Raw genomic sequence first — 23,138 nt, 5'->3', positions numbered from 1 at the left:
GAATTTTGTCCTAAATGGTCCCCATAATTAGGTTGTTGAGGAACACCTACAATTAGACCACAGGTGTTAGGTGTCTGTGTGTGTAGTGAGGGGGGCAGAGGTTTATTTCTATCAGAGGGATCCAGACCCTATCCTATAAGGAATTAAATGTGATTAGCGTGCCCTGGCACATGATGCCAAGGAAATGATTACTGGGGCTTTAGCTGGTGTCCTGTACTTCTCATCAGTACCATCTCTGGAGTTTGACACATGTGGGTCCAAATTCCTGCTCTGTAACCAGCTACGTGACCTTGGGATGATTACTTAACATCCCTAGGGCTCAGTCTGCTGTTCTGTAAAGTGGGAATAAGACCACTTGCCTCAGGAAGGTGCTGGGAGGATGCAATAAAATTGCCCCTGGAAAGAGCCGGGCAGTCATGTTGGTGGTAGCTCAGAAATGGCATTTGGTACCAATTATCCTGAGCATGTCCCTTGAAGCTGGACAATCCCCTCTTGGATAGGCCACTGTCAATCCACCACCCAACCTGTCCAAGCTAGTCCACCCCTCCCACGATCCCCCTCCCCCAAAGATCAAGATCATTCTTAAACTAGGAACTTGGAGCTGCAATATTGCCCCTCTATCCTGTTCAAGATATTTTGTTTTTAGTAAGCCATAGCAACACCTCACTCACACTGGGCCATGTAGAACACAAGTATTTTGGTACATTTTGGCTGCAAAGTACACGCAGGTCAGTAAATTACAATGATTCAAGAGGGTCCACCTTAGCAAATTGCTCCAAGTTCCCCAGTGTCTCACATTCAAGCCTCATCCCCAAAGATGCAAGACTAGATTCATGTCAGCTGGAACCCTGGCATGGGAACAGAACATTTGGAAGGGCCATCAGGTTTCGGCCAAACTTTTGCATATGACCCCACATTCACTCCTCACAGTGAGCCCCATTTTGACAAAGGAGAAGACTGAGGCACAAGGGATTTATATACCTAAAGTCACTTTCAATGGCTGAAGAACTCCATGGTCAGCCGGCAGACCTGCCCTAGGGAAGGTCCCCAAATTTCTGTCTTGTTTCTCCCAGTACCTCTAACCGGTTTTCCTATTCTAATTAATTGCCAAGCCCCAAATCATTTTAACTACTTCACATGCAAAAAGCAGAAAAAACTCCATGAGAAACCCACAGGGCGCTCTATATCTCAACAATCCTGCAAAGGCCAACTGAGATCATCTCTAAAACACACTTTGTTTCTGTATGGGTCAGGGTCCTGGCTAGAAACACTTGAAGGAGTAACCGGATGAAGTTTAATAAAGGCACTATCAATGAAGAAGAAAACGGGGTTCAATGGACCCACATGAGGAGAAGAAGCGCCCTGAGGCTAGTGACAGCAGGAAGCAGAGACCATCCCCAGGCCTGAAGGGACCATGGGAGAGAGCTATACCCAGGCTCACAGGAGCTGTACCTAGAGGTAGAAGAACATGACTACCACCTCTAAAACCCCGGCCAAGAGGGAGGAAGAGGAAAGATTAAATATACTCACCCCTCATCTCCTACCAGAGTCTCCTGCTCCCCGGAAGACAGCAAAGGGGCCCAAGTAGGGAGGGAGTCCTGTGTCAGTCAGCCTACCAGGCACAGAACTGGAGGAGGAGAGCAAAGAGTGGATCTGGAGGGAAACACAGAAAACATCCAGAATAATCCCAAAACGTAAGAAACCCTGTCTCCCCTTCTGGTCCAAGCTAAGCCCTTATTATAAAGCCAGGCATCTCGTGAGTGATCCCAGTTGGATTTGGATCCTAACTAAGCAGTAACTCTTTATACTCTTGTTGACCTGGCAAAGAACAGAATGGCTCCATTGCACCAAGTAGGATATATATCTGATACTCAGAGAAAATTGATCACTTGCTCCTAGTAAATAATAATACATTTGAGTTGCAAGTGGCCTTAGAGATAATAGCCAGCCACAACATTTTAACATAGCTAGGATCAAAATGTAGGGCTCTGGACTCCTGATCCAGTGCTCCTTCACAATGGATAGAGTTTCCTCATGTCCTTCATCGTCCCTGTTAAAGCTAGGCTATAAGGCAGGAGAATGCTTGGGTCTAACAACCAAGTTTTGTTTTTATCCAGATGTTTTGGCCTTATAGGCAAAGCCTTTCTTGATCTAGGAAGCCATCCAAAAATCTGGAGAAAATTAGATAGTTATTCTAAAATTAAAGTTACTGTAAGAATGACAGGAAAGAAACCAAAAAAATGTAAGTTGTGAACAATTCTTATATACATGGTATGAATGATGGTCCAAGTTGATACAAATTAAAACATATAAGTGGTTTGGGGCATATTTATATCAACTAATATATATTAAAATATACTATATGCTTCAGGGATTATTTGTATCAATTAATACACACCAAAATATATTAGGTGATTCATGGGTTATTCACATATACCTACTCTTTAAATGTTGAGTATTTTAATGAATACAATATATCTAAAAAGTCATAACCAAATAGAAGCCAATCCTTATGTTTGCATACTAAAACAACCAAGCCACACTTGCTACAATGTAACAATAAAAGTATCGTCATTGGGAGCCATGATTACTGGAGATTTCCTAAAGTGTCTGACATGAAGCCAAAAGATCTAGGTTCAAGGTTTGCTTGGCTTCTTTCTAGCTTTGTGACTTTGGGCAAATCACTTGTCTTTCCCAGTGCACTGCCTGAAACAGAGTAGACCAGACATGTAGTTATTGGTTCTCAGACCCTCAGTCTTTCCACCTGATAATGAGGGATTGTTAGTTACGAGCTAGGTCTCTATTAGTACCCCTTGGGTGTCCTTGCTGTGAATTAAATAGTAAATCAGATACTGTCATCCTCCCCCACACACTTAAAACTCTGTAACTGCTCTGTCCAATATGATAGCCACTGGCCACAAATGACTACTAAGCATTTGTAATATGTTTGATCTCAAGAGAGGTGTACTGCAAGTGTAAAGCACATACCAGATTTCAAAGAGATAACACCAAAAAAAAGAATGTAAAATACCTCAATAATGCTGTATATCAATCACACGTAGAAATGACAACATTTGAGATATATTGGGTTAACTAAAATATATTATAAATAGTTCACCTGTTTCCTTTTACTTTTTCTAATGTATCTATTAGAAATTTTTATATGACATATTTGGCACACCTTATGTCTCAGCTGGAAAGTATTCATCTATAATTCCCCACTGTTCTCAAAAAAGAACTTAGCCTCCATAGAAGGGTCCAATGTGATCTAGTCACTGCCTACTCCTCATGTCCCCTTATGCATTCTCCCTGTCCTTAATTACCCTCCAGCCACAGGAACCTATGATCCCTCAGACATAGAAAGCCTGTACCCACCTTAGGGTCTTTGCACTCATGACTCCATCCTTCTGAAATGTTCTTTCCATGGCGACTCTATTCATAGCTGACTCATTTTTCTCCTTCAGGTCTCAGCTCACATGACCCCTTCAGTCAGGCCTTTACTGGACCACCTGATGTGAATGGACCACATATGGAATCTCTCCTCCATACTTCCTCCAAGGCACTCACTGCCATCCTCAATTACCTTATCTAATTACCTGTTCCCTTGTTTAATGCCTGTCTCCCTCCACTAGAATAGAAGCTGTGTGAGGGCAGGAACCTTTCCTGTCTTATTCATGGTCTGTCATATCCTCAGCTGGGCTTCCTAACCCGTTGTAGTTCTCAGTTCAATGTTTGTTGAATGAGTGAATGAATGAATGAATGAATGAACGAATAATGAAAAGGGCATGAGACACAGAGTCAAAAATCCCAGTTAGGACAAACCCACTGATAATGACAATAACAACAATACCATCTTCCTTCAAGTGCATACTTTTTTCCCTGTAGTCAATCCCTAAAATTCATTTGGGAGGTAGTGTGGTACAGTTGAAAGGACACAGTTTGGAGTTAGAAGTCCTGAGTTCGAATTTTAGCTCTGCCACTTACTGACTGTGTGACCCTGGATAGAGCCCTTGACTGTCCCAAATCTCCACTTTCTCCCAGAAAAATAATTAGAATTATTATGGAATAATTAGAATTATTCTGTGATTGTCCCGTAGTTCAAGTAAGAGAAGAGATTTGTCAACCGGAGAGCCCCAGTGACATTTATTAGACCAAGACATTCTTGACGGGGAAGGATTCTTTTATTTACCTGGGGTGTACCCAGCACCCAGCTGGCTTGGCTAAGGCAGGTGCCCCAAAACTACTTGGTGGATGAATGAAGCTTCTAATAAGCCCTAGCACCACAAAGCCATGAGCCTTGGGAAAATCAGATCTGTCACTGTTCCAACCTAGAAAAGAGAGCCCATTTTCTTCCAAAGAGAAGCAAAAGGATCTCAGTGCTAGAATGAAGCTAAGATATAATGGCCATATCTCTTCCATTTTCCAGAATGTCCCAAATCATAATAGTCTGTCTAGCTGTCCAGCCAAGATTCTGACTATAGGTCCCCTGGAACATCTGGCTCAAGAGTAGTGTTCAGAGTCAGAGTGAGCATCTTTAGCCAGGGAAAGAATAAGTACTAGCAGGGACTGGGGGTCACCTTTCCAGCCACAACAGGTAATTCTCCAGAAAAAAGAGACTGGGCCACTCCAAGCAGTAGCTCCTGATTCTCACATTCTGAGAAATAGCCACAATATCTGCCTCCTTAACTGACACAGGGGCCAAGGGTAAAAATAAGGAGGGAAAGGGGGTCATGAGTTTGGAGATATTCAGTGTTAAAGTTAGTAAAATTGGAATTATTCCATGGAACAATAATTTCTCAAGACGGGGCAAGAAGGGTGGCTGGGAAGGGAGTGAGAAATGACTTCACTGGGAAGGCTTCCGCCCAGTTTGCAAGGGATAAAGCATGTCTTTGTTATTCTCTGGCTTCTGTTCCTATAACTCTGGAATATAAAGGCTTCTGGCATGACATCCCAGTTCAGCACTCTTGTTCCTAGGATCTGCTACTGAATGGGCTATTCACATGGAAACCTCTTCCAGGCCAGGCTTCTGTTGGCCACCGTTTATTTACACACTGGTTTAATGTGCAGCCCACCTTAGATGTTTGGGCAAAAGAGACCAAGGTATAGCATTGCACCATCTCTTCCTAAGTCCTGCCTGCCTGCTCACTACTGATTAAAAGCCAGAACCCAGCCTGCATTCATTCAACACACATGTTCCGAGTGTCTATCACATGCTAGGTGTTGGGGCTACAGCTGGGAGCAAGCAAAACAAACATCAATTATAGCAGATCCATGAGAGAAGAAAAGGGGAATCACACACAGAAGGCCCTTTCCAGGAATGTAAAAAAGGAATCATAATCTGGGATGATTGGTCAAGATTTGGGATGGGTGGGGATGATGATGTGTTAAGAACCAAAATGGAGGAGGCTTTAAAGTACCTCCAATTAGAGAGAAAGCCCTAGAATGTGACCTGCAGTTCCCCCACCCCCCCAAATCAGTCATATGAAATACTTTGAGACCCCCTCCCCTTCAGTCTCCCTGCAACTTAGTTTTATGGTAGCCCACTTGAGCCCTAGTTTCTGGCAGGGGGTACTGCCAGCGTGAGTTACAGGACTGAAAACCTCATAACAGAGCAGTATTCTCCCCAGGGTAAAAAAGGGCTGGGGTTTAGTCCTCTGTCCGGGTAGGGAAGAAAATGCCTCTGGGACCCCAGGTCTGTGGAACTGGCTCAGTAGAGATGTGGATTTACAGGCACACAACATGGCATAGTGAGGGAAGACTTTGTTCATATTGTCCTATAGGACTTGTTATGTTAGATGTTGCCAGACACTTCACCCCAAGGATGTGAGAAATCCACAGATGGAATCTTGCTTGTCCAGATCTCCATAGCCCAATTTATGGAGTTTAACTAGAATTTCCTAGTTTATGGCTTCTTGTCATCCTGTGCCCCTTCTCCCCTGGTAAGTTCTCACTCTCACTAACTCAGATTTAAAGCCTTGCCGAAGAGTTCAACTTTGGACCAGTTACCCTCTCTAAGCCTATGTCCTCATCTACCAAGTGCAAGTGATAATCACCATCATCATCATCATCACGGTAACACCACCACCCAAGGTAATTCTGAAACTAGAAAGAGGTACATCTCAGTGCTTATAAAATCAGGACTGTATTCTCCTCGCTGAACTGGGAGGATTTACACAAAGCAAGTTATGAAAGACAGATTAATAATTTACAGATATTAATTGAAAAAAAAATCCTAACTCACGGGGTTCTCACCTCCTGTGTGGTGATTGGAGGACTTGCCCCGGTTTGGGAAAGTTAGCGGGCCCCGCACCCGCCTAGGACAAGGCAGAAAGGGTGGGAAGGGGAACACGGCTCAGCACTTATTTTTGGACCCAGCTCACTAAAAATACCTCAGCCTTCCTGTTTGATCACTCTCCCTTCTGACCTGAATGGATCGCGGGGGCGCAGCGGCCCTCCCCACCCTCTGCCCGTTGTCCTTTAAAGGAGAAGGGCGTGGGGACGGATTCCTGCCGCTCGCTCGAGGGACAGATGTAAGCCGCCAGGGCAGGCAGGGGCCGCGGCCGCACTGACGTCAGAGCAGCGCTCGCGCCGCCGCAGCCGCCCGGCCCGGCCCAGGCCGCCCGGAGGGGGGGGGGGAGCCGCGCGCTGCCATTGGCTGGCCGAGCGCGAGCGCCCGCGAGGATTGGCTGGCGCGGTTTTAGAGGGAGTCCCGCTCTCCAATTAAAGGACCCCGCGGCGCCGGGCTGCGCGCAGAGCTCCCCCTGGGCCCGCGAACTTGGCCCTTCAGCCAGCGCTGTCCCCGCTGCGCGCCCTCGCGCCTCTGCCCGAGAAGCCAGGCGCTGTTCCTGCACCACAGAAGATGGCAAAGGTGGCTAAGGACCTCAAGCAAGGAGTTCAAAAGGTGAGCTACGATCTTTCTGTACTTACCCACATTCTTCCTTTTCCCCGTGTCCCTCCCCCAGGTTGCGCGGATACTTACCTCAACGTAAGGAGCAGGAAACTCATTAAATTCCAAGACTTCCCAGAAAACAGAATAGTTGGGGATACATATTTGAACTAACAGGCACACCCCCCAAAAAAACTTACTCTTAAAAGCCATTGTGTAAAGTATTTGCAAAGAAATTTAGTTCTTCGATGATGCTAATTAAAATTTAAATAAAGTAAAACTTTTTTTTTAATAGTAATCCTATTGTCTGTAGGGGGGGAAAAAAAAACCCTCCCTACCCCCCTCCCTTTCCCCTCCCAGGATTGAGGAGAAGGTTGGGGGGAGGGTAATATTTACTCATAAGGAATCTCCCCTCTTGCTGTCATCCTAGTGTTTTGTTTTTCACACACACGCACCAGTTTCTTTAGTTGGTGATGTTGGCAATGGCAGCAGTTCCAGCACATGGGAACTAATTTCTGTCCCCAGGGTCTGCACGTTTCCCTTTTAGGAAGGGCTGGCCAGGAGCCCAGAAGGTCACGGGTGAATTACTGCAGGAGGGGCCTGCAGCTGTGCCTGTAGCTCCAACACCCACCAGCTACTTACCTGGATGTAGCTGGGAGAGGGCGCAGGCCAGGCTTAGAGGACAAGTGAGCTGGAAGGGAGCAGAGACACAGTCTAAGCCAATGGAGAACTGAAGTCCAGGATTATAGAGCGTTGGTTCCAGCAGGTAGCAGAGCATAAGGAAAGCCTTAGGCACTGAAACCCTGGCCCTACCACTTTTTAGCTGCACTGTTTTGACCAATTCACTTTTCTGTGCCTCCATTTCCTTGTCTCCAGTTTTGGAGATGAGAGACCCCACTTCTCTCCCAGCAGCAGTAACAAGCAGTAGTACCCTGTGGGTTAATCTCCCAAAGCCGTCATTTTTAAACTCTTGCAGGGCGAAGTCCTCCTTAGACCTCTGCCATTACCTGTGGAGTAGACTGAGAGGCAAAAAAAAAAAAAAAAAGGAAAGGAGGGAGGGAGGAAGAAAGGCAAGGAGGGAGGGAGGAAGGAAGGCAAGGAGGGAGGGAGGAAGGAAGGCAAGGAGGGAGGGAGGAAGGAAGGCAAGGAGGGAGGGAGGAAGGAAGGCAAGGAGGGAGGGAGGAAGGAAGGCAAGGAGGGAGGGAGGAAGGAAGGCAAGGAGGGAGGGAGGAAGGAAGGCAAGGAGGGAGGGAGGAAGGCAAGGAGGGAGGGAGGAAGGAAGGCAAGGAGGGAGGGAGGAAGGAAGGCAAGGAGGGAGGGAGGAAGGAAGGCAAGGAGGGAGGGAGGAAGGAAGGCAAGGAGGGAGGGAGGAAGGAAGGCAAGGAGGGAGGGAGGAAGGAAGGAAAGGAGGGAGTAGGGAAGAAGGAAGGAAGGAAAGGAGGGAGGAAGGAAGGAAGAAAACAAAAACCCCAAACATATGTCAGAATCAAAATAAAAATGCAAGCCACATGACTTAGAGGCACAGAGTTCATGCATCTGATTTATAGCTGCACCATTACACAGCTGACCTTCCCCAGACTCCCACACAGAGTCCAGCGGACCCTTCTGAATGTGTACACCAAGTCAGACTTAATCAGTGCATCTCTCTGGAATGTACCATGTCCCATCACATTTGCCAGAATATTTGGAGAATCAAGTCCTCTCTCCTTCTATGGAATTCTCCTAACACTTTAGACCTTGGTATGCTACCTGTTAATTTCTACCTAGTAGCAAGTCGTGCATGCACCACTTTTATTTCTTTACACATCTTCCTAAACTCCTTGAAGACAAACCTTTCTGGTTCATCTCTGTTCCAACACAGCATACCATACACAGCAGGACTCAATAAACTTACCAGTGAACCACTGAATATCCGTCCAGCTAAGACCATAGTGTTCGCGGACAGTACATTTTGTACATGAATGTTTTTTAACTTGTAGCACCAGGATATTTGTGTGTCTGAACTGCCTCCCCAAATTCAGCTGAGGTAAAAGAGTTTAGAGCTAAAGGGGCAGAGCCCCGTGGTCCTCTAGAAAGTCAGATGATTTGGGTGTGGTTTTACTACAAGCTGACTGATAATGTGTGAAGTAAGACCCAGTACATGGAAACCCTCCTCTTTGCTGAGGGCCAAAGCCATCACTTGGAGGAAGCCTTGTTTTTATTTTCCTTTGCATCGGAGAGTGTGATTATCCAGATTAGAGGTGGAACACGTTCCCCTTCTTGTCACCCTCTAGTGCCAACTTCCTTGGCCTGCAAAGGGTTTATTTTCCATTTAGATCCAATTACAGGCTTAGAGAAAGAATGTGGTGGGTAGAGATGAAAGGGTAGATTTTTTTTTTTTTTTTAACTTCTTGGGACTGTGGCAATGAGGAGGACAATCACCACTATGTAGATTAACCAATGTCTTCAACTCAAAAAGTCAAGGGAAGGGAAGGGAGTGGGGGAGAAACTCTCCTTGCTGAACGTTATAATAGTGATTAAACACCGTGTCATACCAACAGCATGCTGAAAAGATTTTATTGCATATTTACTCTTTAAATCTGCAGCACTGGGAGGTTTTATAACATTTGGCTTCAGCATGCATAATCACACTTAGGCATTTTGAAACGATTTCATAGACTCTTGGAGCTGCAAGGGACCTATTTACAAAATGAGAAATGGTTTAAAATGGCATACAAACTGTCTCTACTGCCCTAACCCCAAGGGGAAGTGGGGTATGAGGAATCCCTAGCAGCTGGAAAGTCATGAAAAGGTCTTCAAGAGAACATAACATCCAAACCCTGGAGTAGCCTTAGAGATTGTCTAACCAATCCCAGACGAACTGAGTGGCTCACCGTGGATCACATACCTAGTTAGTGGCAGAGCTTAGAAATAGTTACCTGCCTCCTCTCATCTGTGCTAAATTAAATGCTGCCAATGGCCGCTCTTGAGCCATCATTTGTTTTTCTACTGGGAAAGAGAAGGTTTCCTAGCACAGAGAGTTCCCTGAGAATAGTCAGCATTCCTTGGTAATAAAGGGCTTTGAAGGCCAAATGCCATTTCTTTTGGTGAAATCAACCACTACTGCAGATTTGTTCTTCTATTGTTTTTTAAGCGTATTTAAGAATACTGGTACTACTGTTCTTGTAACCAGATCAAGGTTCATACCCCAGCTCTAACACTTACTACCACTTACAGCTAAGTAGTACACACGTACGCATCCTCTTGGGTACTACCTAATTAACTTCTGAGTCTGTGTCCTTATCTGAAAATTGGAGAGACAGTAGCAGCATCTACCTCCCAAGGCATCTGTTATCATTAAATGAGATAATGTATACAAAGGCTCAGCCCAGAAGGTCTCAAATAGAGTTAGTTATTATTATTGGTGGCAATGGTATATTTTGATGGGTGTGTGAATGCTGAAAGGAGTCTTTTGGTGAATGAAGGACATACTTTTCTTTCTGACTATCCCATCTGAAGAGCAGCTAATTTTCATTCAGCTGAACCAAAGCGAGTTGCTCAGTCTCGATAAGCTGAACGTTGATCTCCTCTTCATTCCACCCCAGCAGATACAAAATCTGCTTACATGGAGCAGAGATTACCATCATTTCACTCTGGAGTCATAGAATTTTAGGCCTGGAAGGGGACATGGGGCTCTTTTCACTTTTTAGGCAAGGAAACAGGCCCAGAGGGGTCAAGCTCCTTATCTGAGATTGCTAAGAAGATGTGCTGAAGCCGATTTAGGCTCTGCAATAATACAGGCCCGCTGGCTGCCAAGGAGCCACTTGCAGGAATTTAGAAAGGACCAGGACAAAGAGATCTAAGAGCAGTTCACTGTGGACTGTGCATGTGCCATGGACTGGCTCCAAAGGGTTCTCCTTTTCAGCCCTCAACGCAATGTCAAAGGAGCATTAATTGATGGTTCTAAGTGCATTGCCAGGTTCAGCTGGGCGTCTCCCCACACCCTTGTCTGCATCCCCTCCCTCTTGGCTTTCCTGTCCTCCAGCTTCATCCTCCCCTCTGTCCTCAGCCCTTCCTGCTTTCACCTCCAGTTCCTGCAGCATGCAACACGGCTGGCACGCTGCCTGAGTGAGCCGATCCAATGTAAACATGCTCCTCGAGAATTGTCGCTGGCTCCCTCAATCTTAAAAATATATTAAGCTGTCACTTAAAGACCGTAATAGCCAAGGCACTGGAGACATGCCCATAGGTGTATAAGCAAGTTGGCCCAAAAGAGAGGATTATTTTAGAAGAAAGAAAGAAATTATCCAAGTCCTTCTTAAAGGATCTCCGAAAACAGATGCTGAAGCCATTACTTTGTACATTGCAGATGCCTGTCCTATCGTGCCGACGTGTGTGATTATGTGGGGTTGGGGGGCTGATGATTGACTTTCACCAGTGCATCTACCACCTGGGCTGATGGGAGGCAGAGAAAGGCTTAATCACAGACCATCTCTAGGCTTTACTCTCAGCCCTCTAGGCTCCAAAACCTTCTCCTAGCCAGGGCCTACCCACCATTCTGTAAGCAGAACAGTGGGAAAAGGACTTTGGTATTCCCCCTCTGAAGGGCCTGTAGTTTGATCTTCTCTCCATGTTAATTGGCCAAAGGTAATAAAGAAGAAAAAGAATAAGCTGAGTCCAGCAAAAGCTGGGGACCAGGAAGGAGGGACATTGACATAGGCTCACATGTGTATCATTCTTTCCCACCCCCATGCCCACCACTTCTGGTGAGGATAAGGTAAGGAGCAAAGTGAGGGGATAATTCCTCCAGCAACCCACTGGGGTCATCGGGGCTCCAGAAGAAGTATTCGATTTGACTTTGACTTTGGAAAGAATCATTATTTTCTTTCCAACTTGCACATTCAAAATAGTGTGTGAATAATAAAGTGGAAATCTGGCATGATGAGTATAGACCTTGGGTGTTCTTATCTCCCCAGTGTTCATCCAACACCATCGAAACATGGATTGGGAGAAAAGTTTTCTGGCAAGGGTTGAGTCATTCTAATAACTGCAGGCATTTATTTATCAGGTGACTTTGGACAGGTCGCTTTTCCCAGGAAGTGGCAGACCTTGGATGAGAACCATTCTTCATTTTCCCTCCAGCCCACTGACCTTTCCTATACACCATGCTATCTCCCAAATAACAAGTGATTCTGGAAAAACAGACCTAAAACTCTTCCACTCAAAGTAGAATTGTGGAACAGTTTTTCAGGACATCCAGAAGGGAGAGACAACTGTTGTTCTTTAAGTGGCTTCATTTGGAAGTACCCCCACCCATACACACACACACACACCCTTTCACTTGCTATCAGGAGGAGGATTTGGCTGGCAGCTGCCATGATCTTGCCAAGTACAGGGCCACCAACCGATTCTACAGGAGTCCCTCGAGATTATGATATTTCTATAACCTTACATGGAACATTCAAGATGTCCTAAACCCATTTTTGGAGCTTTGTACATATCAATGGCCTGAATCTGCAGAAGCTCTAGAAATGCTTTCTATAAAGCTTTTATAGAAAACATCAAACAAGAAGTTGGGCCTCATATGTGCACTGAGACTCTTTCAGTGGCCAAAAATTAAACTTGGTATCTAGGCCTAAATATCTGATGTGGAAATTTGATGGTGGTTTCACAAAAACAGAAACAATAAAACAATTACAAAGCTTTGTCAAACTTCCAGATCAACTCTTCACTCATTGCCTGCTCTTTTATATGCGAAGCAAACCCTTTTACATTTTTTTCTCAGAAGGGACATGTTTGGTCTTCCTTTTATCATTTGTTTGGACTCTTGTCCCCTAAGAACTCTACAGGGAGACTCATCCATTCTCTGCTAGCATAGATAAATTCGAGGAAAGACCGAAGAGAGGAAGGGAAGACCTCTCTTGAGTGCATGCAGGGCGCTTGACATTTCTCACATCCCATTTAGCCTTAAGGACTACCATGAAAAAAATGTGACTGTACTTTCTCCACATGAGTAAATTAAGACTAAGTTTAAGTGATCATATGATGGCAGGTTAAGAACTCAAACCCAATCTTCTCTGATGCCAAGCCTTAAGCTCTTTCCACTCTAAGAAAAAATAAGAAGGCTTTCCTCAGAAGTAGCAGTCTGGTAGAGAGGAGCTCTGATTATCACTGTGTGCTTCACTCAGAGATCAAGGTCTCTCTACACATTAATAGTCTGATTCAGGAATTGCCCAGCATTTGCCAAATGTTACCAGGCATTTGTACCTCTCTGGTATCTCTTGGTCACTAGTAGGTGTACACTGTCACCCACAACAAGTCAAAGCCATTTCCAGGTATAGAACAAGGGCTTTCTAGATTTCGCCTGGTTTCTGGTTTTCTAGAAGTCTGATTGAACTCTCAAGGGAGGAGGCTGGTAGACAGACAGTCTAAGGAAGCATACAACAGTATCCTAAAATTACTGAAGAAGCAGTGACCCTTGACCAAAAAAATAAAAATTAAAATAAAGAAATCCTAGAGATCCCAGTCCCAGAGCTTCCAGGAAATTCTAGCCTGGGGATAAGCTTGGCCTCTGGAATGTGTATCTCTACATGCCTGGTCAGCCTGACTCATGGTCTACCCAATAACATGTGAATCAGGACCAAGCAAAACACTGCCAAGCCCCCACCAGGACATGCTTTAAAAGGAAATAAGATTGCTGAGGGGGAAAAAAGCAAAGCCTCCATTTGGCAAGCCACTCTTTCGAAGGACAAAGGAGTACTAGGGTCCAGCCCATGGCGGCTGTTTAAAATCCACATGATCTGTTTATAGATTTTTTTTTCTCCTGTTTTAAAACATTAGATTCTTTATAAAATTAATCTTTGGAGAAAAATGCAAATGAATCATTACTTAAAAGAGCTGAGCAGAATCTAGGGATCGTCTTGGTCAGTCCCTTTGTGTTGCAGTTGGGACATGGGGGAGAAATAGCATATCCAAAATTTACATGAGATATAACTGAAAGATGCATTGATTCACAGCATCTTTTATGAATTCGGGAGAAAAGGGTATATTTTATGTTCTGTCACTTCCATGCTCAGAGTACTCTAATTTCATGTCAACCTCATACCTTCAAACTTCAGAAGGTCAGGTGAATGTTTAGAGATAGAACGATGAGATTTAGAGGCCAATTGAGAAGTGGTTAAACACATAGCCTTTGCAAGCATGGAGATCTAGATGTGACTCGTGGTTCTGCCATTTGCTAGGTCTGCAACCTCTGCCAAGTTGCTTTTCCTCTCTGGACCTCTGGTTCCCCATTTGAGAAAGAGAGTTAACAACAGTTCTATATCTAAACAATAGTTAATGAGATAAAGCACGTCAAGTGCCTGGATGCCTAGTAAGTGCTCAAAAAATACTTTCTCTTGCTTCCTGGTATCCTCTCTCCTCAGTACAGCCCAGAAATCCCATAGGTAGTTAAGCGTTGGAGCATGGAAAACCAAGTTCAGCTTACCTACGTCATGTCACATGTGGCTTCTAAGATATCAGATTGCAGGACCTTCTCTTTGTAGCTAAACTTAGACTTAGCCATAAATATACTCAGGCTGCATCATATGCAAAATTGTGACAATGGCAACAATTTGCTTTGGGTGGCTGGTTGCTACACTTCTAAAAAGCTGCCCTTCCCTTGCCTGAGACCAGTCGTTGGCCCGTTGTGTGACCTTCGATAGGCATTTACCCTCACCAAGCCTCAGATGTCTTGCTTATAAATCAAGGTAAGAGTCACTCATTTCTTCATTTAGCAAATATTTATTCAACACCTGTCACGTGCCAGGCATTGTGCTGAATACAAGATAATGAATAAGAAAGTTTTGGTCCCTGCCATGTAAACTTGAGTCTGGTGAAATTCATTTCTGAGAAAGGTAAGATAAAGGCCAAATCATGTCAGTGTTCTATGATTCTGTGTATTCCTTGACCATCTGGATTGCATGTGCATGCACACTACACACTTAATTCTTCTTCTTTGCTACCCACCCTCTTATTTCCCAGCAATGCACACACCTGAGCCTCATCCAACCCCAGTCATTTCTACAGTGTAACAGAGGAATGAGTGTGATAGTTCCCCAGTTTTTGCATTTTTTAAAGATTTATTTATTTGAGAGGGAGAGAGCAAGTGAGGGGAGGGGCAGAGGCAGAGGGGGAAGCAGACTCCCTGCTGAGCAGGGAGCCTGATGTGGAACGGAGCCTAAGGCAGACACTTAAACCGACTGAGCCACCCAGGCACGCCTCAGTTATTGCATTTTAAATAGGGTCTTCAGGGACGAAAAAGTCTGAGGCGGGGGGAGGGGGGGGCCACTGGCAGCTCTCAGGTACTTCTGGTAACCAGCAGCCCCTTCAGCTGCCTTGCAGACATGGTGGTGGACAAACTGTCCATGCTCAGCCTATGTCCTCAGAGGCAGCCCAACACCCCAGGCTTGTCCTTCATGGTGTTGATGGCAGGGGCACCAAAGGACAGGAGCACGGAGAAAGGGCTCTTGGCTGACTAACACCCCTAGAACCTGCCCTTAAGAAGACAGCATCTATTTGGGCTGTATGACTAAGTGGCATGTCCAGGTACTGATTCATGAGGCTGACTAGCAAGGTGACTGGCCTGGCTAATCCATTGGCTGGAAGAAGTGGAGGGAGAGTGGAGCCCAGCCCTGCCCTCATCCTGGAGGAGAGCCATCCACCTGCCGAGGCATTCCTGTGCTCCCCATGCAGCCCTGGCACTGTGGCTAGCTGGTGTCCTTGTTAAGGGGATCTGGCCATAACGGGGGGAAGGGTCAGCATTTGGGGGCTTATTTTAGAGGAAGTCAAGGGAATTTTTAAAATCCTGTTAGCAGATAGAGGAGACATTTTTAACCAGGGATCTGTGGACAGAATTAAGGGTATCAAGGAATGTAAATGAAGAAAAACTACACCCTTGTATACCCAGCCTCTAACTGATTCAGCATTTCCTTCAATTATGATTGAAGTCAAAAGCCCTGAAAGCTTAGCAACCCCTTGACTTTTTTTTTTTTTAACCAAATAAAGCTATTGTACAAGACATTTACATTAGAAAAAGATAGCTGGATATAGGCCCTGTGTCCTTGATACCAATGGAAATCTGATACATTCATATCCTATTCCAGCTGAGATAGATGTCTAATGTACCATTTATATTTGCCCATGTTCTGAATTAACAATAAATCCACTGCTAAGTCTTGTTAATTAACTTAATAAAGGCAAGTATATTACTAAATCATAGGTCTGTTTTTATATATTGGTACTATATCAGTAATAGTGGTTTCTTCTGTAATCCTACATATTTCATGCATTTAAAACATTGTTCTGAGAAGGGATGCTTTCATGTCAGACAACCAAAAGAGCCCAAATATATTAAAACCTCTGTCAAAATAAAGCTTTAACAGTATTCTATACACAAATCTGTGCATATATAAACACACATCCATGCATACAGCTGTAGTGGATTGAGATCTGAGGCTCCTGGAGCAGACAAACTGGGTTTATATTCCAGCCCGGCCACTCATTTCCTATTATCTTGGACAAGTCACATTACCTCTGAGCCTCAGTTTCTTCAGTAAAATGGGCCTAAAAGTTGTTGTCCTCAACAATAATCTGTTAAGTTCAGGGCACCTGAGTGACTCAGTCGGTTAAGCATCTGCCTTTGGCTCAGGTCATGATCTCAGGGTCCTGGGATCAAGCCCCATATTGGGCTCCCTGCTCAGCGGAGAGCCTGCTTCCCCTCTCCCTCTCCTGCTCTCTCTCTCTCTCTCTCTGTCAAATAAATCAATAAAATATTTTAAAAAAATTTTTTAAATGGATAACTTTATTAAAAAATAATAATCTGTTAAGTTCTTAGCACAGTACTTGAGAAATAATGTTGCATGTTAAACAAGAGTTACCATCACTATGAAAGAGCTCATGAGAGCGAAATGATAAAGAGAATAAAAACATTACTTTGATGAAACTTATCCACTTCTAATTTGGCACACCTTAAGAAGTTAGTTCGTGCAAACATATATGCAATTATTGTATGCCAGGGACTAAGGGACTAAGCTGATCAGTGGAAAAGTAGAAGGAAAAGAGTCTCAAAAGCTGATGGTTTCGTAAAAGGAACAGCCAGTGCGGCCATCAGAGAACAGTGTCTGAAGACCTTGGTCAGAGATACAAGTGTGGAACTGAGGAAATCAGAAGAGGCAGTACTTAACCCCACCTGGGAGGTCAGAGAAGGCTTACCCAGGAGATGACATCTGAGCTGAGTGTTGAGAGACAAGGATAAATGAGCTGTTAGAATCAGGTCATGGTCCAGCTTTATGCTTTCCAAGTCTGGCATGTATATTCTCCATCCTACCTGACTTCTAACTTGGGGAATATCCTCCATCTTGAACTGTGGAGAAATACATTTCCACGTATCCATCCATCCCCACATATGTGTCTTTTATTTTCTCATCTGAGGACTTCCCTTTTGCCTCTCAACCAGAACACTTGGGAGTGATGAGGGTAGCCCTGCCAAACTGGCACACAGAAAGCTTTATGACAGCAACTTGAGACTCTCCCAGTTCCAGCAGAGGAAATCCAGCCAACTCAACCCCCCTTGAGTTTGAATTTTTGCAGGAAGATTTAGGTTCAGATAACTGAGAATATGCAGTATCAATGGGAAGAAAGGAACACACACACACACCCTATGAAATTCAGCACACTGCACGTGTGAGCAGACCATGAAAACAATCCAGAGTGCCACAGGGTGCATTTGTGTGCCCCAGCTTTTATTCACCTTTAAACTCTGACGCCATAAATGATACTTAGAGGAAAACTTCCAACTAGGAATGTGAAAGAAAATCAACCTTTTGAAATATGGAACTTGTTTAACAAGATCCAGAATCTTACATCAAAACAATTCCTTTTGTACAGTTCTTCAGATTTCTCACTTGGCCTGACAATGTGGGTTCCTCGTTGCCATGTGTTAGAGCAGGTGAGGCATCGAAATGAAAAACACATGGTTTGGATGTCAAAATGTCACTGGGATGATTGTTCTTGATTTTTGTCAGTTGTATATGGTATGTTAAAAAAAAAAAAATTCCCAGATGATTCCCTCTCAGTTATCTGGAAAATGAAGTTATGGGGATCATGCCTGTGTTTGCAAGGACCTGAAAAGAGGCGAAGTTTGATGGAAATGCTGTGTTTCCTTGAGTCTCTCTTCCTACACAGCCGACAGGCCCAAACAGCCCATGGGGAGAGACACCCTCTAATAAGATTCATGCCATCTAGAATGGCTGTCGTCACCCGCCTCTGCACCTTTCCTTGGACTCAGCCCAGGGCTGGGGCCATCACAAGAGAAATCATCATATGCTTATTTGAATAATGCTTGTACTGTGTATTTCAGCAATTACAATTGATTTTTAAGAGGTAGAAAGGGCTTCAGAGTTTCCCTAGGTCATCCTCCTTATTTAACAAACAAGGAAACAGATCTTGCAGGTCAGGTGACTTGCTCAAGGTCACAGAGCTAGTTAGTAGAAGAGCAGGGGCAAGAATTTGAGGTATCATAGCATTTCAGGTCCAGAAAGACTTTTAAAACTTTATTCTGTTCAACCATCCCATCCTTAGACTTAAACATGAGATGAATTGGACAGGACAGCCAGATGCTCTGAGAATACCACTGACCAGCATGCACAGCTCCTGAAGATACCTATTTTTTGAACCCCTCTAAATATTAGTTCTACCTTATTGTGAGCTAAAATCTCTCTCTCTGCAACTTTTTCCCATTGCTTCTGTTTCCCTAGCTCCTCAGTTCAAGGATGCAATTACCACTTTTTTCTAATGTTCCAGTTCTGGTAACAGACCAAGTCCTACATATTGTTCAGGATTAAGATCAAAGCATCTGTTTCCTGGGTTAGTTCCTGCCTTCTGGGAAACCCACTGTCAGCTTTTAGCTGAGTGAGATGGCCAACAGACTGCTCCCAGTTTTTGTTTTGATGTGAGTTTGGTGACTTGTGCCACCTTCTCCATCCGACAGCATATTTACCTCTCCTTCTAATCTCACCCAGTTGGGAAGGTCACTTCTATGCCACCAAACTATCCTATTTCTTGGAGGAGAGCTTTTACAGTAAAAAACATGGCAAAAGAGAAGGGGATAGGCAGCCCTAAAGCACTAAGAACTCCAAACCCACATCATAAATACTCATGAAAAATCAGCACTGGTCCACATATAAAGTACCCGATTTATAAAGGGCAGGAGGCAGGGGGAGATGATAAGTAATCAGAGAAGACTAAGAAGAAAACCTTGATAAACAGAGGTAATATCTTAAAATATTTGCAAAGTTGTCATAGTTTATTACTATGTGGAATGCTAGAGCGGTAAGAGAGTAATGTAAGTTTTATATCCTGGTGACTTTTCCATCTGGAGGGAATGCTCAAAAAATAAATATGAAGGCTGGTCACCAAAACCAACTTGCTTTCATTAAAAGATGCCACTAAGAAAGTAAAAGACAATCCACAAAGACAAAATATTCATGGTACATATATCTGACAAAGGATTATATCCAGAATAATAAATAACTCCTTTAAATCAATTCTTAAAAAGCAGTCCAATTTAAAAAAGAAAACAGCTGGAGATTTGAACAGGCATATCACAGAAGATGTCTAAATGGCTACTAAGTGTAGGGAAAAATATTCAACCTTATTACTCATCAGAAAAACATAAAGGCACAGTCAGATAGCATTGCACACCCAGAAGAGTAATAAAATTAAATACTGACAATAGCAAGTGTTGATAAGGATGTGGAGCAGCTAGAATTCATACGTTGCCAGGAAGAATGCAAAGTGATACAACCACTTTGCTGGGGCACCTGGGTGGCTCATTGGGTTAAGCGTCTGACTCTTAGTTTGGCTTGACACATGATCTCATGCATCATGAGACTGAGCCCTGTGTGGGGCTCTGCACTCAGTGGAGAGTCTTGAGGATTCTCTCCCTCTGCCCTTCCTCCCATGCACATGCATGAGTGTGCACACTCTCTCTCTCAAATCTTTATAAAAAAATTTTTTAAAAGATACAACCACTTTGGGAAACTGGTAGAGACAAAGAATCCTGAGGGGGTAGAAAGATGTAGAGAGAACATGAGGGCAAAGGACAGAAGACAGACATGGAATAGAGTAAGTGAGACCAGCACCCCTCAGTGGGATCCTCACCCATGTGGCTTAATCTAAAACCTTCTAACCTATGGACCAAGATGAGAACTGGCATGATAGGAGTGGGGCCAGAGGCATGGGAGGTAGACTCTTTGGCAGATATAGGAAGAATCGGGAGATGAAAAGGAAATGAAAGTGAGAGGGTTGGGGAAGGCACCATCCCAAACCAGATTCTGAATTTTTAATGTCTGGTCCCAAGTTTTATTATCGTCCTGCAGACTCGCCTACAAAAGGATTGACTTTAGGATGGTGGATGAGCCAAGCCTTGATTTGTTTCCTTCCTTCAAACGACTGACTTGAACCTTCATCTGACCCTTGAGGCCCCCCTCTTTCTGGCTGGAAGTCTCTTGAAAACAAACTCCAGTGATTTCCATGGTCTGGGGAGGCAGTTGGCTCAGGTCTCTGGATAACAGCAGCCGCATCTCAGGAGAGTTGGCCCTCCTGAGAGACAAGAGCCAGCGGGACGACTGAAAATTGGCTGAAGTTTAGTCCAAACCACTCATAGCTCAGACCCATATCGACTTTAAGTTTCTAGTCCTTGATGAATATTTATACCAAAATAGGGCCAGTGGAAAAGTTCCATCTGTGTGGATTTTAAGAGTTTTGCCTTCCCTCAGCCACATTGACCAAACTCAGGAAAGTAGCAGAATCATTGCCAAGTACATGCTCTTTGAAGTACAAGAAATTCTGAGAAGGCCCTGGACCCATCATATTTCTTCTCATCCTGAAAACTTAGATTTGGCACTCCTTTTTTTAAAAAAGTACTTAATATCACCACCTCTCAGTGCTTTAGAATTTTAACCTAGGCCTGGACACCAGGAACACTCTTGAAAGAGTGGATAAGTCTCTTCAAAGTTTTGCTGGGTGAAATTGCTTTGCTGGTTGATACTTTTCCCATCTTTCTAAAATCTGGATGGTCCCATTAATCACTTTAACTCACCTCTTTGCTTTGCTAGTTGACAAATGGCCCCAAATTTTCTCTTCAGTTTTATTAGTCACTCCATACTCCTCAGAAGTGAAAACGCAAAATATTTCATTAAGTTCTGCCCTTGATATGAGGTACTAAAATAGCAGTTCTGCCCTTGCACGAGGCATATTAACTGCACTTACCAAGCACAGGCCATGGGCCAGGCACTGTGCTACATAGTTTTTTCCTAATGTTTATAGAAATCTCGTTTTACACATGAGTAAGATTCAGAGAGATTAAGTAAATTGCCTTGGTGACATAGCTAGATGAACATGAATTAAATGGAGAAAATTCAATCCACAGCTCTCTCTCTTCCCTCTATGCCATTTCTTATCTATATATAACATGTTTCCAGGGTTTCAGAAAGATGGGCCATGATAGAGAGTAGCCCTCAGGCTCATACCTTTTAAAAGACAACGGTATTAGCTAGAATTTAATGATGTTTCATATTTGTCATATTTTTTATGGTTACCTTCTGTTTAAATACATTTTAGGGAAAGTTTTTTTTTCAAGAAATAAGTTTTTTTAGTGATTTGTTTAAAGAAAAATAATCACACAGATGATATATTGAGGACAGAATTCATGAACGAGGAACATAGGGTTTCATAAAGATCTAATATTCAATTATCCCTAATCTCTATAGCACTTGACAATTTTCTCAACATCTTATATGCGGTGTCATATTTCATTCTCACAACAGCCCCATGAAGCTGGTAGGAATTATGATCCATTTTAAAGGTTAAAAAAAAATCAAGGTTCAGAGAGCAGAAACTGCTCACCAGGGTCACACGGGTAATGATAAAGTAGCCAGGGCTTGGGTTCAACTCCTCCAGCTCCAGCATGAACAGTGCTCCCCCAGTGCCCCGCCAGCAAATCATTTCAAGGGCAGGAGTGGATAAAGGGATATTTCAAAGCAATGAGCCAAGACCAGAAATGCCATAGAAAGTCTACAGAGCTTAGCGATTCTCAAGGGCTGGCTTGAGTTTTCACAGTTTCCCAGTGCTTGAATATATTCTGTTTCATGGAGAAGCCTGCGGTTTCTACTTTCTGAGTTGCTCTAGAGAAGTCTGATTATTCTCTCTCTGGTGAGTCACCTTCCAGAAGTTTCAGAAAATGGCTCTCCCATCTAGGGAGCATCTCCTACCTTTGGGGATACACCACAGAAGGGATGGCACCAACTAGAAATGGGCCCCTCCAAGAGGAAAAGCTGATTTCTGTCCAAGAAGAACATTTCTTTCCTTGTCTACTTGCTTTGAACAACTGACCAGAATTCAGACCATAGGTCTGGGTCACTGGAAGGGCAGTAATACTATAAACAGGGGAGAACCAGTGGGTTTGGTGGCAAAGAAGGTGAGATGGCAGTTCCATCATCAGTCTACCCACAAAAAAATTCCAGGAGCTGAAAAAACTGCAAACTGAGAGCCATAGAGAATAGCTGAGGCCATTTGAATAGATTGATGCATAAGAGAGAAGCATGTTGAGAATCAAGAGGAGGTAAGAACCAGTGCTAGAACCTTAGAGGGGAGGAGGGAGCCATTGAGGAGGGCCAAGATGGGTGGGGGCAACCAGGAGAGGCTAGAATCCCGGAAACTACAGGAAATCAGCATGATTCTTGTTTTTCCGACTCTTCCCGCAGGCATCAGCCTCGGATGAAGGATAGCTATTATGCATTAGCTTTTCACATAACATGGAAGAAGTGTTGATCGAAGGCAAAAGTGAAAGTGTTATGATAGAAGCTAGTCAAACACATGTTCACTGAGGAGCTATATGTGCGAGGAGTATCTGAGGCACTGGTAGAGCAATAAACTCAATACACGGGGACCCTGCCCCCATAGAGCTTATAGACTAGCAGGAAAGAATGTCATTAAAGAGTTATATTCAGGATTGAATAATTACAATCGTGATGGGTACTACAAAGCGGTACAAAATGTAGGGGTTTCTAAGACCGTGTGAGAGGGGTACCTGAAGGACAAATAGAAGTCGGGTGAACGGAGAGAGAAATGTTCGAAGCAGAAAGCACTGCGTATGGCCAGGCTCAGAGGAATGTGGCATCTTTCCTGGGGCATATGGTTAAATGAATATCCTAAAATTATTCAAGAGATAATT

At 43.9% G+C, this 23,138-nt stretch overlaps 1 protein-coding gene and 1 long non-coding RNA gene across 3 annotated transcripts in view; one reads left to right on the top strand and one right to left on the bottom strand.

The window, feature by feature from the left end:
* Positions 1-7,902, bottom strand: part of LOC123833602 (uncharacterized) — a 39,146-nt gene extending 31,244 nt beyond the window's left edge. The window contains exons 1-3 of the long non-coding RNA XR_008505109.2: positions 7,529-7,902; positions 3,376-3,509; positions 1,531-1,653 (exon numbers count right to left, since the gene is read on the bottom strand). This is a non-coding gene — a long non-coding RNA (uncharacterized LOC123833602). The remainder of the gene's footprint in view (positions 1-1,530; positions 1,654-3,375; positions 3,510-7,528) is intronic.
* Positions 6,739-23,138, top strand: part of LMCD1 (LIM and cysteine rich domains 1) — a 59,034-nt gene continuing 42,634 nt past the window's right edge. The window contains exon 1 of one of the 2 annotated variants that reach the window (XM_045861928.3): positions 6,739-6,901. In XM_045861928.3, the coding sequence (XP_045717884.1) occupies positions 6,860-6,901 (42 nt within the window). In that variant the 5' untranslated portion in view covers positions 6,739-6,859. The remainder of the gene's footprint in view (positions 6,902-23,138) is intronic. The other variant, XM_064593228.1, reaches the window with a different exon arrangement.

Source organism: Mirounga angustirostris, unplaced genomic scaffold (assembly GCF_029215605.1).
Source record: "Mirounga angustirostris isolate CCGP_5_RB_7025 unplaced genomic scaffold, mMirAng1.0.hap1 SCAF_1, whole genome shotgun sequence".
Classification (NCBI taxonomy): domain Eukaryota; kingdom Metazoa; phylum Chordata; class Mammalia; order Carnivora; family Phocidae; genus Mirounga; species Mirounga angustirostris.
Note: the sequence above shows the minus strand (reverse complement) of the source record. Positions and strands in the feature narration are given on the sequence as shown.